General features: G+C 42.0%; 1 protein-coding gene across 1 annotated transcript in view; it reads left to right on the top strand.

Moving 5' to 3' along the window:
- Nucleotides 1-13,556, top strand: part of abca2 (ATP-binding cassette, sub-family A (ABC1), member 2) — a 238,833-nt gene that overhangs the window by 119,666 nt on the left and 105,611 nt on the right. The window contains exons 17-22 of the mRNA XM_034208396.1: nucleotides 6,001-6,191; nucleotides 6,410-6,560; nucleotides 6,696-6,900; nucleotides 6,993-7,157; nucleotides 12,195-12,375; nucleotides 12,824-13,036. Coding sequence (XP_034064287.1) covers nucleotides 6,001-6,191; nucleotides 6,410-6,560; nucleotides 6,696-6,900; nucleotides 6,993-7,157; nucleotides 12,195-12,375; nucleotides 12,824-13,036 — 1,106 coding nt within the window. The remainder of the gene's footprint in view (nucleotides 1-6,000; nucleotides 6,192-6,409; nucleotides 6,561-6,695; nucleotides 6,901-6,992; nucleotides 7,158-12,194; nucleotides 12,376-12,823; nucleotides 13,037-13,556) is intronic.

The raw sequence follows: 13,556 nt of genomic DNA, 5'->3' as shown, positions 1-13,556 counted from the left end.
CACTGACCATGGTGCTGCTTGCATGTGTCCTTTTACGACTGATCCTGAATGTACGTGGGACATTGTCGCTAAGGGTCACCCTGCCTTCCTCACTATAGTGAGCAAACCTCTTTCCATACCTGCAATTAAGACACATTTTCTTCACCAGAAGGTTGAATTTTAGAGCCAGGTGTTCCCCCCAAATCTTCTTGATAATACAATTACAAATTCAAATGTTTTTGTAGCACTGCAGCATACCCTTCCAGTCCAAAGTTTTCCACCAGGATAACACACCACCACCTTCTCAGGAGAGACATGTCATGCTAAAGAAAGAGCATCAATTTTCATTAAGTTTGTTATAGCATTTTAATGTGACTTCTTTCCTTAATACTTACAATGCTGAAGTCAAAGCTGGCCTCCATGGCAAAATACCAGGCATACTGTAATGAGAATTTTATTAGCACATGCAAGACATAATGTACACGTGGCGGCTGGGTGTGACCCGGTCCTTTCACAAAATGGACACTGGAAGGTGTCCGAGTCCAATTTGTTGAGCTCTGGGCGTGCTCCATCACGGAGTGTTGTGTTGTTTGTCTATAGGTGAATACAATAGAATACAATTTAAGTGACTTTAATATTGGAAATAGTTAACTCCTTAAACAAGCAGCAATGGACTGGCCTGTATAATCCTATGGGACAAAGCTGGTCATACTTCCTCACTTTCAGAAGGTAACCCTTTAATGCACAAAACAACCTCTAGATTTCACTGTGGTTCGAACAGAAAGCCCTTCAGCTAGTTTAAATGTCAGGCCTACAGCATAAACCCCATCTAAAAACAGAGGCTCTGTCCTAATTACCTGATTGCATCCACCTGGGTTACTTGGCTCTACCCAATAACTACCATTTAACTTTAAACCACACTTAAAATAATAATTATACATATTTACATGTCTACAGTATAAGAGCTAATACATGTTTTAAATAAAAAACATTCAAATGTGAAAGACACCTTCAATTAATATTTAAAACTTACATAAAATCAGATTCTTGTAAAAATTAGAGTACATGCATGTTCAGTTAGCATATATGCTAAGTTAACTGAACGTCGAGCATGTCAAGCTAAGATATATATATATATATATATATATATATATATAGCAAAATAAACACAATTACACTGCGCTAAACAGCCACATCGACAAACAAACGAGAACCTAAATAGTATGTAATTATATCTAAAACCACAATACGTTAAGTACCTGTACTCGGTGCGCCATGTTGTTTGTTGTCTGTAAACCTCACGTGTTGGGCGTGCTCTCTTCTGACCATATTTGGAAGTACAACTTTTCGCGGCCGCAGCTAGACCCTTCTCAGCCACCGTAGTGTCGTATCAGGTGGGCGTGTCGTGTACCATCGTGTACCATCGTGTACTGGCCGCGGCCGCAGCTAGACCCTTCTCGATTTCCGCGCGGTTTGGATTTTATGAAGCAGGCACGTAAACGGTGACGTCATGACGCAGCAGTGGCAGCTCTGGGCGGTGTGAACAGAGCGGGAGCAGAAATGGTAAACCGGAGCTGAACCAGAAAAGCTCCCGCTCGGAGCTAGAAAGGGAAAAGCGCTGGTGTGAAAGCCGCAAGGTTAAGGCACATCTAGGCCTAGGGTTGCCAACTTCCAGAAATGGAGAAACGGGACACATGCATGTGTCCCCCGCGCGCGAAGATTTTCGGGTTTCTGGCGGATTTAGGGTTATGTTATTTAATTCTTTTGGGGGAGCCAGCCCCTAGGGTTCAAAATGTTTTTGGGGGTCAAACCCCCCCAAAATGCATAGAAAACTATGCATACCTATAACACAATACAAACACAATGGTCTTACACCTGCATTAGGCTACTACATTACATTGTACATCAGCATGTTCAAATCGGATAGGACAATTGGCTATTTTGTCCAAAATGTTAAAAAATTAATATTTGAAAAATGGTATCAAGTATACATGATGTGAACATGCACGGTACATCATTATTAGACTTAATGTTATCCTTCAACCAACCATTTTCCCAGCAATCAGCTGACTGACTCTCTCACACACACACACACACACACACACACACACACACACACACACACACACACACACACACACACACACACACACACACACACGCCACACAAACAATGATGCCGCGCCCGCGGCCCACCGGAGAAAATCTCACACACACACGTGCGAGCATTGTGCCTGCCCTGTCAACTGAGCGGTCCTAGTGCCCTTCGCATACAGCACACAAACACACAGGCACGCAGCCAGACCTATGAGCCAGACACACTGCATTGCGCGCAAACAGTCCCGTACGGGACACGCCCCTTTTGGCTCAAATACGGGGCGTCCCGGCTAATACGGGGCGTCCCGGCTAATACGGGACGGTTGGCAACCCTATCTAGGCCCCCCCCCCACTTAAATCATGGGATACTAAATACATTTGCACACATCTTGTGTCCATATCTTTCTGTTTTGGTGATCATGCCACACCGTGCACATGCATGCATACGTGAGTCATGGTGAGATATCTGGATTAAGAAGTTGCTTTTTCTTTGCACAGCATGAAAGAAAGGTGAAATGAATGGGCTGTGATTTTAGTTAGTGAGGTTGAGTTCAATCATTTGTACGGCCCTCGGAGGATGTTCCCCACCCCTGCTGTAAATAATAATAAAAACCCTTGATTTATAACTTAACATCTCTGTCTCCTATTGATCCGAGAACAATCATAGAGTGGAACTTGCTACCAGAAGAAGCTGTCATCGCAGAAACCGTGGAGTGCTTCCGGCACATTTTAAGAGACATTTAGCGGGGATCATCCATCCCCCACTGAGCGTGATACCTCTGGGTTCTGCTCAGTATTAATCCAGATCCAAATCAGAGTATATTATAAAGAATAGCAGTTAATTGAAGCATTATAGCACAGGCCTTTGTCAGATGGTATATTACGCTGTTTTTTTTCTGCTTCGAATAGTTCTCTCTTTTTTCACCATACCTGTGTTTGCATCACTGATTATTGGCTTCATATGTCTAACTCATATTTTCTATTAGTGTCCCCGTGGTTGCTCCCTGAACTACGTTTCGTGGATAAAAACTACAATGTTATAATAATTGCTATAAATCTTATAGATTTATCGTCCACAAATCCATTTGTTTTTTATGTAAACACTTTTGAACAATGTGGCACATGGATGTTTTTAGCTAAAATAATGGAGCTCCTTGCAACCGAGAAAACATTTATATAAAGCCTTAGCACAGTGGTTCCCAAACGTTTTCAGTCGGGACCCCCTTGGGTATTGGAAATATTTTCGGGACCCCCCAACCCGGTTCCCATCTATATTGGTAGTATTAATTGTATATTGTTGTAAAAACATTACATTTTCTCTGCTAATAATAAGAAGATACAAAGATCCAACTGTCATTTTATATTTTATTATGGATTACACATGAACAAAAGTGCTTGTAATAGATACTGTGAATTAATTTGGCCTAATTAAAACTGGTTGGCCTTCTTCCCTGAGTAGTAGATTTTTAAATTCAAATTTCTTTAACGAAAATATATTAATTATCTACTATTTCTACTGCAGGTTGCAAACGATCACATCACTTTACCATTCCTATTCCACACTAGCTTATCAATTACTTGTGTGTGCTTGCTTTCCCTTGCAGATCTTCTCAAACCGGGGCTGTTGTTTTGAGACTGCATGCCCCTCTCAGTTCTTTCTCAATGTTCAGCTTTGATCTGTATTTCGTTTTGATGGCAGCAACAGCAGAAAAAGCCTATCTCACACAAGTAATGTTGCAAAAGGCAGCATTATGCCCACAGCTCTCTGACCAACACACTCTCAATCCATAATCGTCCAGGAGCGACGTTTGGTCAGGGTCCCGTGGCGTGCAGTTGTGACGCTCCTAGGCTCCTTCAGCTTCATAAAGGGACGCAAATAGCTTTCAACTGATTGCAATGTATTCCCATCTGCGGCGGGATTTGACGCTCATGGAAGCACGGCATTCGTTTGTGTCGGCTGCCCTTAAAGGCAATGTGAGCGTCCATTCCCATTGGATAACGGAGAATTGTACATTCTCCTTGTGAGCTCCTGTTCTGAAGTCATATTACACATCTGTCGTAGATTATGTAGTGAGAGTGTGTTGCTCTGACCAATGTTTGCAGTGTTTGTTTACAATTGAATAATAACAATACATTTGAATTATATAGGTACACTTTAAAAACAACGTCATCTCAAGGTGCTTCACAAAGCTAAAAGGAGAAAATAATAAAATTAAAAAATCTTCCCGCGACCCCCCTGCAGCCCGCGACCCACCAGTTTGAAAACCACTGCCTTAGCATATATATCTTTCACTAACATATGTACCTTTCCACTTTGCTTAATGGCTTTTAGTTGAACGTCCTTTCTTATTATATTATATATATTTTAGATATAAACCTGTTCCTGCGGAAATCTCCAATTAGTGTTAGCTTTATTTAGAGATAGATATTAAGCTGCCTTAAAGGTGTCCTATCATGCAAAATGCACTTTGTGATGTCTTTTATACATACATATGTGTCCCCGGTGTGTCAGGGAACTCACAGAGTGTCAGAAAACAAACCCTCTCTTTTTCCCTCCGTACCCACATCTCTAAAAACGGAGGAGCAATAGAGCTGATCCAGATTTGCTGCCGATATGACGTAATATCAGAAATGTGGGCTGGCTTTACGCTCACGGCCCTATCAGAAACATCGCTGTATCAGAAACAATGCACAACGTGTTTTGGACTTAATATGATCTTTGTTTAGATAAGCAAGCATTGCTAAAACTCAGAGGTGAGCTAACCTGTACTGGAGAGAGTGTAAAAAATAAGGAAACTCACCTTGTAGTAAACCCGAAAGAAAATAATAATAATAGCTTGGATTTATATAGCGCCTTTCATGAGACCCAAGGTCACTTTACAAAGAAGAACAGGAGTAGAAACAAACATAACAAAAACAAAAGGCAGTCAGACAAACAGTCAGACAGACAAAACAACAAATAGATTAGAGGCCAAAAGCCTTGGCAAACAGATGGGACTTGAGGGCCCTTCTGAAGGCGTCAAGCGTGGAGATGTTGCGGATCTCCGTAGGGAGAGCGTTCCAGAGGGTGGGGGCTGCCACAATGAAGGCTCTGTCCCCGAAGGTCCGCAGGTTGGTGCGGGGAGTGGTAAGCAGGCCAGAGTCCGTCAACCTCAAGGATGAAGTCACCAACCTTCCGGAGCAGCGCCTTGGGTGCCACAACCATGAGCTCTGTTTTCCTGCTGTTGAGTTTGAGATAGTTGGACGACATCTAGGTTTTGATGTCGTGCAGGCAGTTGACGAGAGACTGAGGGGGGAGCTGGGAGGATGGATGGAGTAGTGCTGAGATATAATTGGGTATCATCAGTGTAGCAGTGGAAGTTGAGTCCATGATGGCGGATGATCTGGCCGAGGGGGAGCATGTAAAGGGTGACCAGGAGGGGGCCAAGCACAGAGCATTTGAGCTCCATACTATTTCAGAAATAATCCCTGAAGTGGTTTGGAACATGGTGGCGTTTCATCACGGCAGCGTTTAGCTCGTCACAGAACTCACAGTGTGCCTGCTGCTCAAAAGTGGGCGGGGCCAGCAGAGATTCAGCCATTGTCTAACAGGGCTAAAATAGAGGGATATGAAGGATGTCTAAAATGCATTAGATCTGTTTGGTATTTTGAGCAAACCACATTATAGATTTTTTTTAACATATTTTTATATATCTGATACCCATAATTTATGCCTAAAAATAGCATAATGGGAGATCTTTAAGACCATGCACATGGAAATAAATAGTACATTATGTGATTCACGAGCGGATGATTTTCAGTTCTGAAGTATGTGTATGCATCAGTTTCAGTTTACTTGACCTCTTGTTTTTATTGTGATACAGCCATAAAGGAAAACTTAGACTGGTGGAGCTGAGACTGTAACCATTACGCCCCCCCCCCCAGGTGATGAAGATGATGGGTCTGAACAACGCCGTCCACTGGGTGGCCTGGTTCATCACAGGCTTCGTACAGCTGTCCATCTCTGTCACCGCTCTGACAGTCATCTTGAAGTATGGCCGGGTGCTGCTCCACAGCGACCCTTTCATCATCTGGCTCTTCCTCACCATCTACGCCGTGGCCACCATCATGTTCTGGTGAGATCTTCCTGCAAACTCATGAGTCCATGACTTCTTTAAAAGGTTCAATGGCACAGAATTTGTTTCACCTTTGAGGAAGAAAAATACGAGTTTATTTGTATGAATCCAATTGAATGTATAATAAACAAAGATTAATACTTTTTCTTGAAATATTACTTTGACTAATTTCATGAAACAGAAACGACGAAACGATAAAGATTTCCTTTTTCTTCCAGTTTTTTGGTGTCAGTAATCTACTCTAAGGCCAAGCTTGCGTCAGCCTGTGGAGGGATCATCTACTTCCTCAGCTACGTGCCCTACATGTACGTGGCCATCAGGGAGGAGGTGGCCCATGATAAAATCACCGCCTTCGAGAAGTGCATCGCTGTAAGGCCTCCTCCTTTGTTTTAACTGCAGTTGGAGTGTGTTTTAAGAATGTGTCCCTTGTGTTGTCAGTGTGAGGTATTACTTAAATAACCAGGATGATACTAAGGTGAATACAATGTCCCCCCCCCCCCCCAGTCTCTGATGTCCACCACAGCCTTTGGCCTGGGCTCCAAGTATTTTGCATTGTATGAGGTAGCAGGGGTGGGAATCCAGTGGCGGACCATCAGCCAGTCTCCGGTAGAGGGTGATGACTTTAACCTTGGTCTGTCCATGATGATGCTCATGATCGATGCCGGGGTGTATGGAGTGCTCACTTGGTACATAGAGGCCGTGCACCCAGGTATGATGAACCTCTAAATCTCTTTGCTGTTCTCAGTGTTTGACACATCTTCTCAGATTGATTAGATCAAATGTGTTTTTCCTCTCCTATAGGAATGTATGGGCTGCCCCGACCATGGTACTTTCCCCTGCAGAGATCCTATTGGTCAGGCAGTGGGCGTGTCGAGACCTGGGATTGGCCGTGGTGTGGGGGAGGGGCGGCCCGGCTCAGTGTGATGGAGGAGGATCAGGCTTGTGCTATGGACCAGCGTAGATCTGGTATGGAATAATGATTATTCGGAGCTGATGAGGACATCTTGTAGAGGATATTTTTTATGTTCTATAGATCCACTTATAGAACCAGGTTACACTTTAATAACAACATGTAAACCATCTTACTGATGTGATTGACAGAACCCCATCTTCTAACTTTAATTCCTTTCCTAACTTCTGACTTCCATTCGCCTAGTACGCTTGTATCCATGTCAAAACAGATAGTTTGGAACGACCAGTCATTTAGGGTTATACTGTTACTTGCTTTATTTGTGAGAAAATGTCACTATTTGAGCATGATGTTTTTTAGATGGCTAGGCTAAATAGAGAACAGCTGTTTAATTGTTATATCAACAGGCGTGTTAATTAAGAGAAGGTATTATTATTGGCAGATACTTAAGGTTGCAGAATTGGAAATGTCAGGCTAGCATATGCAAAAGTGATCAGGAAAGTGAAAGTGACAGAAGTAAAATGAGACTGTTAAAGGTCCCATGTCATGGCCATTTCCACTGATCATAATTCCATTGTTGAGGTATACTAAAATAGATTTATACTGTGCAGTTTTCCAAACTCACATTGGTTTCGCATACAGCATCTCTGTAAAGTGTGTGTATTCAGCAGTATTCACTCTCTCCACTAAACGGCTCGTTGCAGCTCTTGCCCCCCCCACCCCTCCCTGTGAGCCCAGTGTGCTCCGATTGGTCAGCTCGGCCACTCTGTTCTGATTAGTCAACCACCAGAGAGGCTCCGCCCATGTCTAACAGTGCTTTTTTCAGCTCGCTCTGATTCTGAGTGGAACATCGGTCTTATAATGGCGTCGGTACAGCCGTATATTTTATACGCTAACTAACCGAACTGTACCTACAACTGTTGTTACAGAAGAGTAAGTTATTTTGACCTGTAATAAACTACTACTGTTTGATAAGAAATCAAATCATGGTTTGCTATATATGAATGATATGTTATAGGAGCAAATCATTCAGGGAAGAAAGGATACTAAGTATTTTTAGAAATGTACAAAATGAACATGTGTAAATATACACTGTGGATGATATACACTGCCCCTTATAAGCGTTTTCGGCATCTTGCCTATCGCAGCTTTGTAAACTGGTGCTGGGGCTTTTTAGGACGAGGCATCAGAGTGGTCATCCCGTCATGTGTTGTCAGCCAGATACGCCAGGAGTTTCCTGATCTGGCTGGACGAAATCAAATGCAAATCACAAAATATTAGAGAAACTTAGTTGTTTTAGATTCGTTAGTAATAGTTGTGGTAGCAGTGTGTATATCTAATCTATCAACACAGTTAGCTTGCCAGCTAATATGCTAACCTACGTTTGCTAGTTGTTCAGTGTAATATGCCAATCTACTATGAACAACAGCTAGTGGTTCATATTAGGCTAGCAAGAACATGTTTACAATTGCAATCTTATACGGGTAGTCTGCTACTTTCGGTCATTCATTGTAGCTGGCATGAAAACAATGTTTTCCCTAGCAAACTCATGTCTAGCTCTAGGTAGCCTTGTTGTTTAGCTATGTAGCATACACGCTATGAACGGTAGCTCGGTAACATACACACCAGGAACTAGGGATGCTCCGATCGAGATCGGCCGATATTCACTCTCTACCGATCGATCGGTGCTCTCTAAACATGCCGATCGCGAGAGCCGATCGCATGACGTAAAATACATGACACTTTTCTCTGTGTGCGGCAAAACCAGCTCGCCAACATGGCTTCACCGGTCTGGCAGTATTTCAAGGTGTCTGAAAAAGACAGTAAAATAGCGGTATGCAACGTGTGTGTGAAGCAGAAATCCTGCAGCTCCACCCGCTGTGACAACGCTGAAGTTGGCTTCCGATTCAGAGCATCCGATTCGGCAGTTAAGGGGAAAGTTAAGGGACATTTAATTTACAGCGCTGAGCGAACAATTCTCCGTGTTTGACCTCTTAAATAGCTGCATAGCCGATTTATTTGGACTGGATTATCCCAGAGAGTCTAAAGATTCTTTATAACCCAGTTTGAGATTTGTGAAACCTTTATTCTATTTGTGAAAATACAAACAAGGGAGATTTCAGTGCTTTTTTTACATGTAGACCACATTAGACCAGGTCCTGATCTGAAACCACTAGACCTACACTCATCAAATCGGGTAAGCTAATTAAGGAAGAATAAAGTCTTTACTTCTCAAATGTATTATAATTTTGTGTTGCAAATAAAAATTCAACAGATAAGTAGGTATACTTATATAAACTTAATTTATTTACAGTTGCAGGCAAAACATTTCAACAGGAAATTAAATATAGTCTATAACTAGCATTGTTCAAGTTTACTTTAAGCAACAAGCTTTGCCTAATTACAGTATGTCATCTTGAGCACTAGGATTGCTTGGAATGTGAAAAACATTACAAGATTAGAAAATAACACTTTGGTGAAAAATAATTGCTATTCATATTTAGCTTTAGGACAAAGCAGCAGAAGCTGTTCAAAGTGGATGAAAGACTGAAGGTTAGCCTTTTTCTTTATCTCATGAACCTGAATTCCTTTAACATCTCTTTCATTTTTTTGTTTGCTATGAAACAGTATTTAAGATACGAAAACTTTGTAGATAAAGAATTATCACCTAAATGAGGAGCATACACTTATTTTTATTTATTTATTCATTTGTTTAACAAAATCAAATCAAGTTTTATTTGTAGAGCACATTTAAAAACGATTTTGGTCGAGCCAAAGTGCTGTACATGTAATTTAAACACATAAAAACACATTACATCACAATAAATCACAACAGATAAAAACAACACATGGAACAGTCAGGAGTCGTGACCCCACTCTAACTAGAAGGCCAGAGAGAAGTAGTGTGTCTTCAGTGTGGATTTAAAAGCCCCTAGGGTCTGGGCCGACCTCACATGGAGGGGAAGAGTGTTCCAGAGCCTGGGGCCAGCTGCTGCGAAGGCTCGGTGCCCTCGGGTTTTGAGCCTGCTCTTAGGCACTACCAGCAGCAGCTGGCCCCAGGCTCTGGAACACTCTGTCAGGGACAGTGCACATTAATTAACATTCCTGTAAATGTGCCAGAGTTAGCCAAGAGGCTATTTTTCATCTGTTGTCCCTGGACAGATGTTATAAGTGAACCTAAAACAAATTTCATTTAAACAAGTAAATACAATCAAATTAAAACATGCAACATACATTACTGGCATACTTAAATAAATAAAAAGACAGAACAATAAAACAAAACAAAAGAACATGTTGTGACGACCCCTCCCCCCTTCTGCCTGTCTGTGCTCCCTGCCTTGCTGTCCTCTGGCAGGTACTGGGAGTGTGGTCCTGTTTGTGCCCGCCCATCTAGAGGCGGAGCCAGCTGGGAGGTTCACTTTCTGATGCTGATCCTGGCCTGCTGCAGCAACCTCAGCCTTCCACCTGTGTTTGTATTTTCACAAATAGAATAAAGATTTCACAAATCTGAAACTGTGTTATAAAGAATGATTAGACCCTCTGGGATAATCCAGTCCAGATTTGATGAGTGTAGGTCTAGTGGTTTTAGATCAGGACCTGGTCTAATGTGGTGAAGATGCGAAAAAAGCACTGAAATCTCCCTTTTTTAAATTTTCACAAATAGAATAAAGGTTTCACAAATCTAAAACCGTGTTATAAAGAATCTTTAGACTCTCTGGGATAATCCAGTCCAAATAAATCGGCTATGCAGCGATTTAAGAGGTTCAAACACGGAGGATTGTTCGCTCAGCGCCGTAAATTAAATGTCCCTTAACTTTCCCCTTAACTGCCGAATCGGATGCTCTGAATCGGAAGCCAACTTCAGCGTCGTCCCGCACTGACGGACCGGTGAGCGGAGCAACACACAAGAGTTAGACCTAACACACTTAGCTATTGTATCTACCTCTGGAACAAGCTAAACTAGTTATTATAAATATATTTATTCTTCACTGTCGGGTCACTCATTACTGGTTCAGTGAGCTGCATGAGATACTGACAGGCTGTCAGGAGAGGGAGAGAGGGGGAGAGAGCGCTTCCGCTCATTCCTCCCGTGTTATTATCCAAAGTGAACGTAAACTTGAATAATGTACATCATTTGAATGTAATAATTAAGTTGATTGTTGTTTGTGGAAGCTCCAGTGAATGAGCCCCATTAACTGAGTTTTAAACATCACTTTAAATGGAAGATTTAAAGTGATGTTTAAATCTTCCATTTAGGCCCCGCCCACTCGATCGGATCAGCGATCGGTATCGGCCGATACTGATTCCAGCGATCGGCCCCAAAATTGGCGATCGGAGCATCCCTACCAGGAACGCCAACTATAATGTACTGACCGTACTGTAAATCACCCGGAGTATAGTGTCTATGAGTATTTCGTGTGTGATTACAGACATTCTCCAGCTGTGAGATACGTGTAAGGCCATCTGCTAACATTGGAGTTGATATATGGAAACGCTAGCAACTTAGTTAGCCCAGTTAGCATTGCTCGCACACACACTGCTGGAGGAGCAGACAGGCTTGGCGATAAAGCTAGAACAAGCCAAACTCATCCTGAGCACACAAACACAAGCAGCCGTTTGTTTTAAACATCATAAATACACAAACAACAATGAATACTTACAGGTTGTGTACCCGAACTCCCGCTGGTCCAAACAAAGCAGGAACAGCATCGTTCTTCAGTGCCCTACGCTGTACATATCCGGCATGAATCCTGAAAGGTTTTGGGAAGCTTTGTTACGTGAAAGGCTGGCAGAGGGTGCGGCCATAGATCTGGGTGTGGTTACTGGCCATTCCTACGTCACGATAACCAGGAAGTAAACAATGGACAATGACGTATCTCCAACGAGACGTTTAGACTCTGTGTTAGAGTTTTACTCGCTACAGGGTGTACTTTGAGGGTTTTGACTCTGCACACTGTTTACATGCATAAAAACCTTCATAACACACAAGGGGACGGGTAATAACCGGAAAAGCATGACATGGGACCTTTAAGACAGTTAAAATATTCGGAATGTTTTATTTAATTTATTTGTAACTCTCATTGTAACACTAGAGGAGATGCGGGGCATAGAGGAGGAGCCGAGCCATCTCTCGTTGGTGGTGTGTATAGACAAACTCACCAAAGTGTACAAGACCGGCAGCAAACTGGCCCTGGACAAACTGAGCCTTAACCTCCATGAAAACCAGGTAGTCTCCTTCCTGGGACACAACGGCGCTGGCAAGACCACAACCATGTGAGGGGATTAGTGTGTGTGCGTGTGCATGTGTGCAAGGATTAAAGTCTGAAGACCATTGTTCAACTTTAATATGATTTTTTAATTATAATTTTAAGTACACATTCTGTTCAAACTAAAAATACATTTCACATTTTAAACACCTGATAACTAGGTTTCAATACTTCCTTCGATGTCTACAAAACACCTGAGGGCTGTTTGATCTGCTGTAGCTACACCAGAAGCATGAAAACATAAGCATCTGTTAGATGTTTATGAGTAAAGAAAGAGTATTTTTAAGTCAACAGTTATATTTTATAAAAGTTATCGAACCACATCAATTTTTGCCCAAAATATCAAATATGGTGCACAAGATCAAATATACTGTATAGAGGTGAACCGCATCAAAGCGTGCTTGGATTGCCTGCCTGTTTAACCGCCACTGACTGCCTGCACTGGATTGTCACAGGTCCATCCTCACTGGCTTGTTCCCGCCCACCTCTGGTTCTGCCACCATATATGGTCATGACATCCGAACAGATATGGAGCGGATTCGTCAGAACCTGGGCATGTGTCCACAGCACAATGTCCTGTTTGACAAGCTGAGTGTGGAGGAGCATCTGTGGTTCTACTCCAGACTGAAAGGCATGGCTGAGGAGGATATCCGCAAGGAGATGGACAAGTGAGACCAGTCTGCTTCCTGCAGTTCAATGTCTCAATGTCAACGCATAGAATTATGATTAGCTTATAGCAATGTATAATCGTATTTATAAGCACATTTCATAATGACTTATAATGTCAAGTATTATAATACTTGAATTGCTGCTCCCTCAAAAATTAAACACATTTTAACGTAGATCAGGGGTGTCCAAATTATGGCCCGCGGACCATTTTGAATCGGCCCACAGCAAATTAAAAAAGTATAATGAAATATGGCCCACAAATGAAACTTCTGCTTGTCCTATATTGTACTTCTTACATATATATGTTCAAATACATTACACAGTATTCATGTGTTAATAAGCCACATTTTCAAATAAATTCAGTCAATTAAAGTTTATATTTTTTTCTAACAAAACTAAGTTCATAAGAAAATAAAGCCCAATAATACATTTACATAACAACCTTGAAATTACCCTTCATATTTCCTCTTATTATAAGCGATCTGAAGCTTGTGTTTTAAGGAATAAGCCGCCATCCCA

The sequence above is a fragment of the Gymnodraco acuticeps genome, unplaced genomic scaffold, assembly GCF_902827175.1.
Source record: "Gymnodraco acuticeps unplaced genomic scaffold, fGymAcu1.1, whole genome shotgun sequence".
Lineage (NCBI taxonomy): Eukaryota > Metazoa > Chordata > Actinopteri > Perciformes > Bathydraconidae > Gymnodraco > Gymnodraco acuticeps.
Note: the sequence above shows the minus strand (reverse complement) of the source record. Positions and strands in the feature narration are given on the sequence as shown.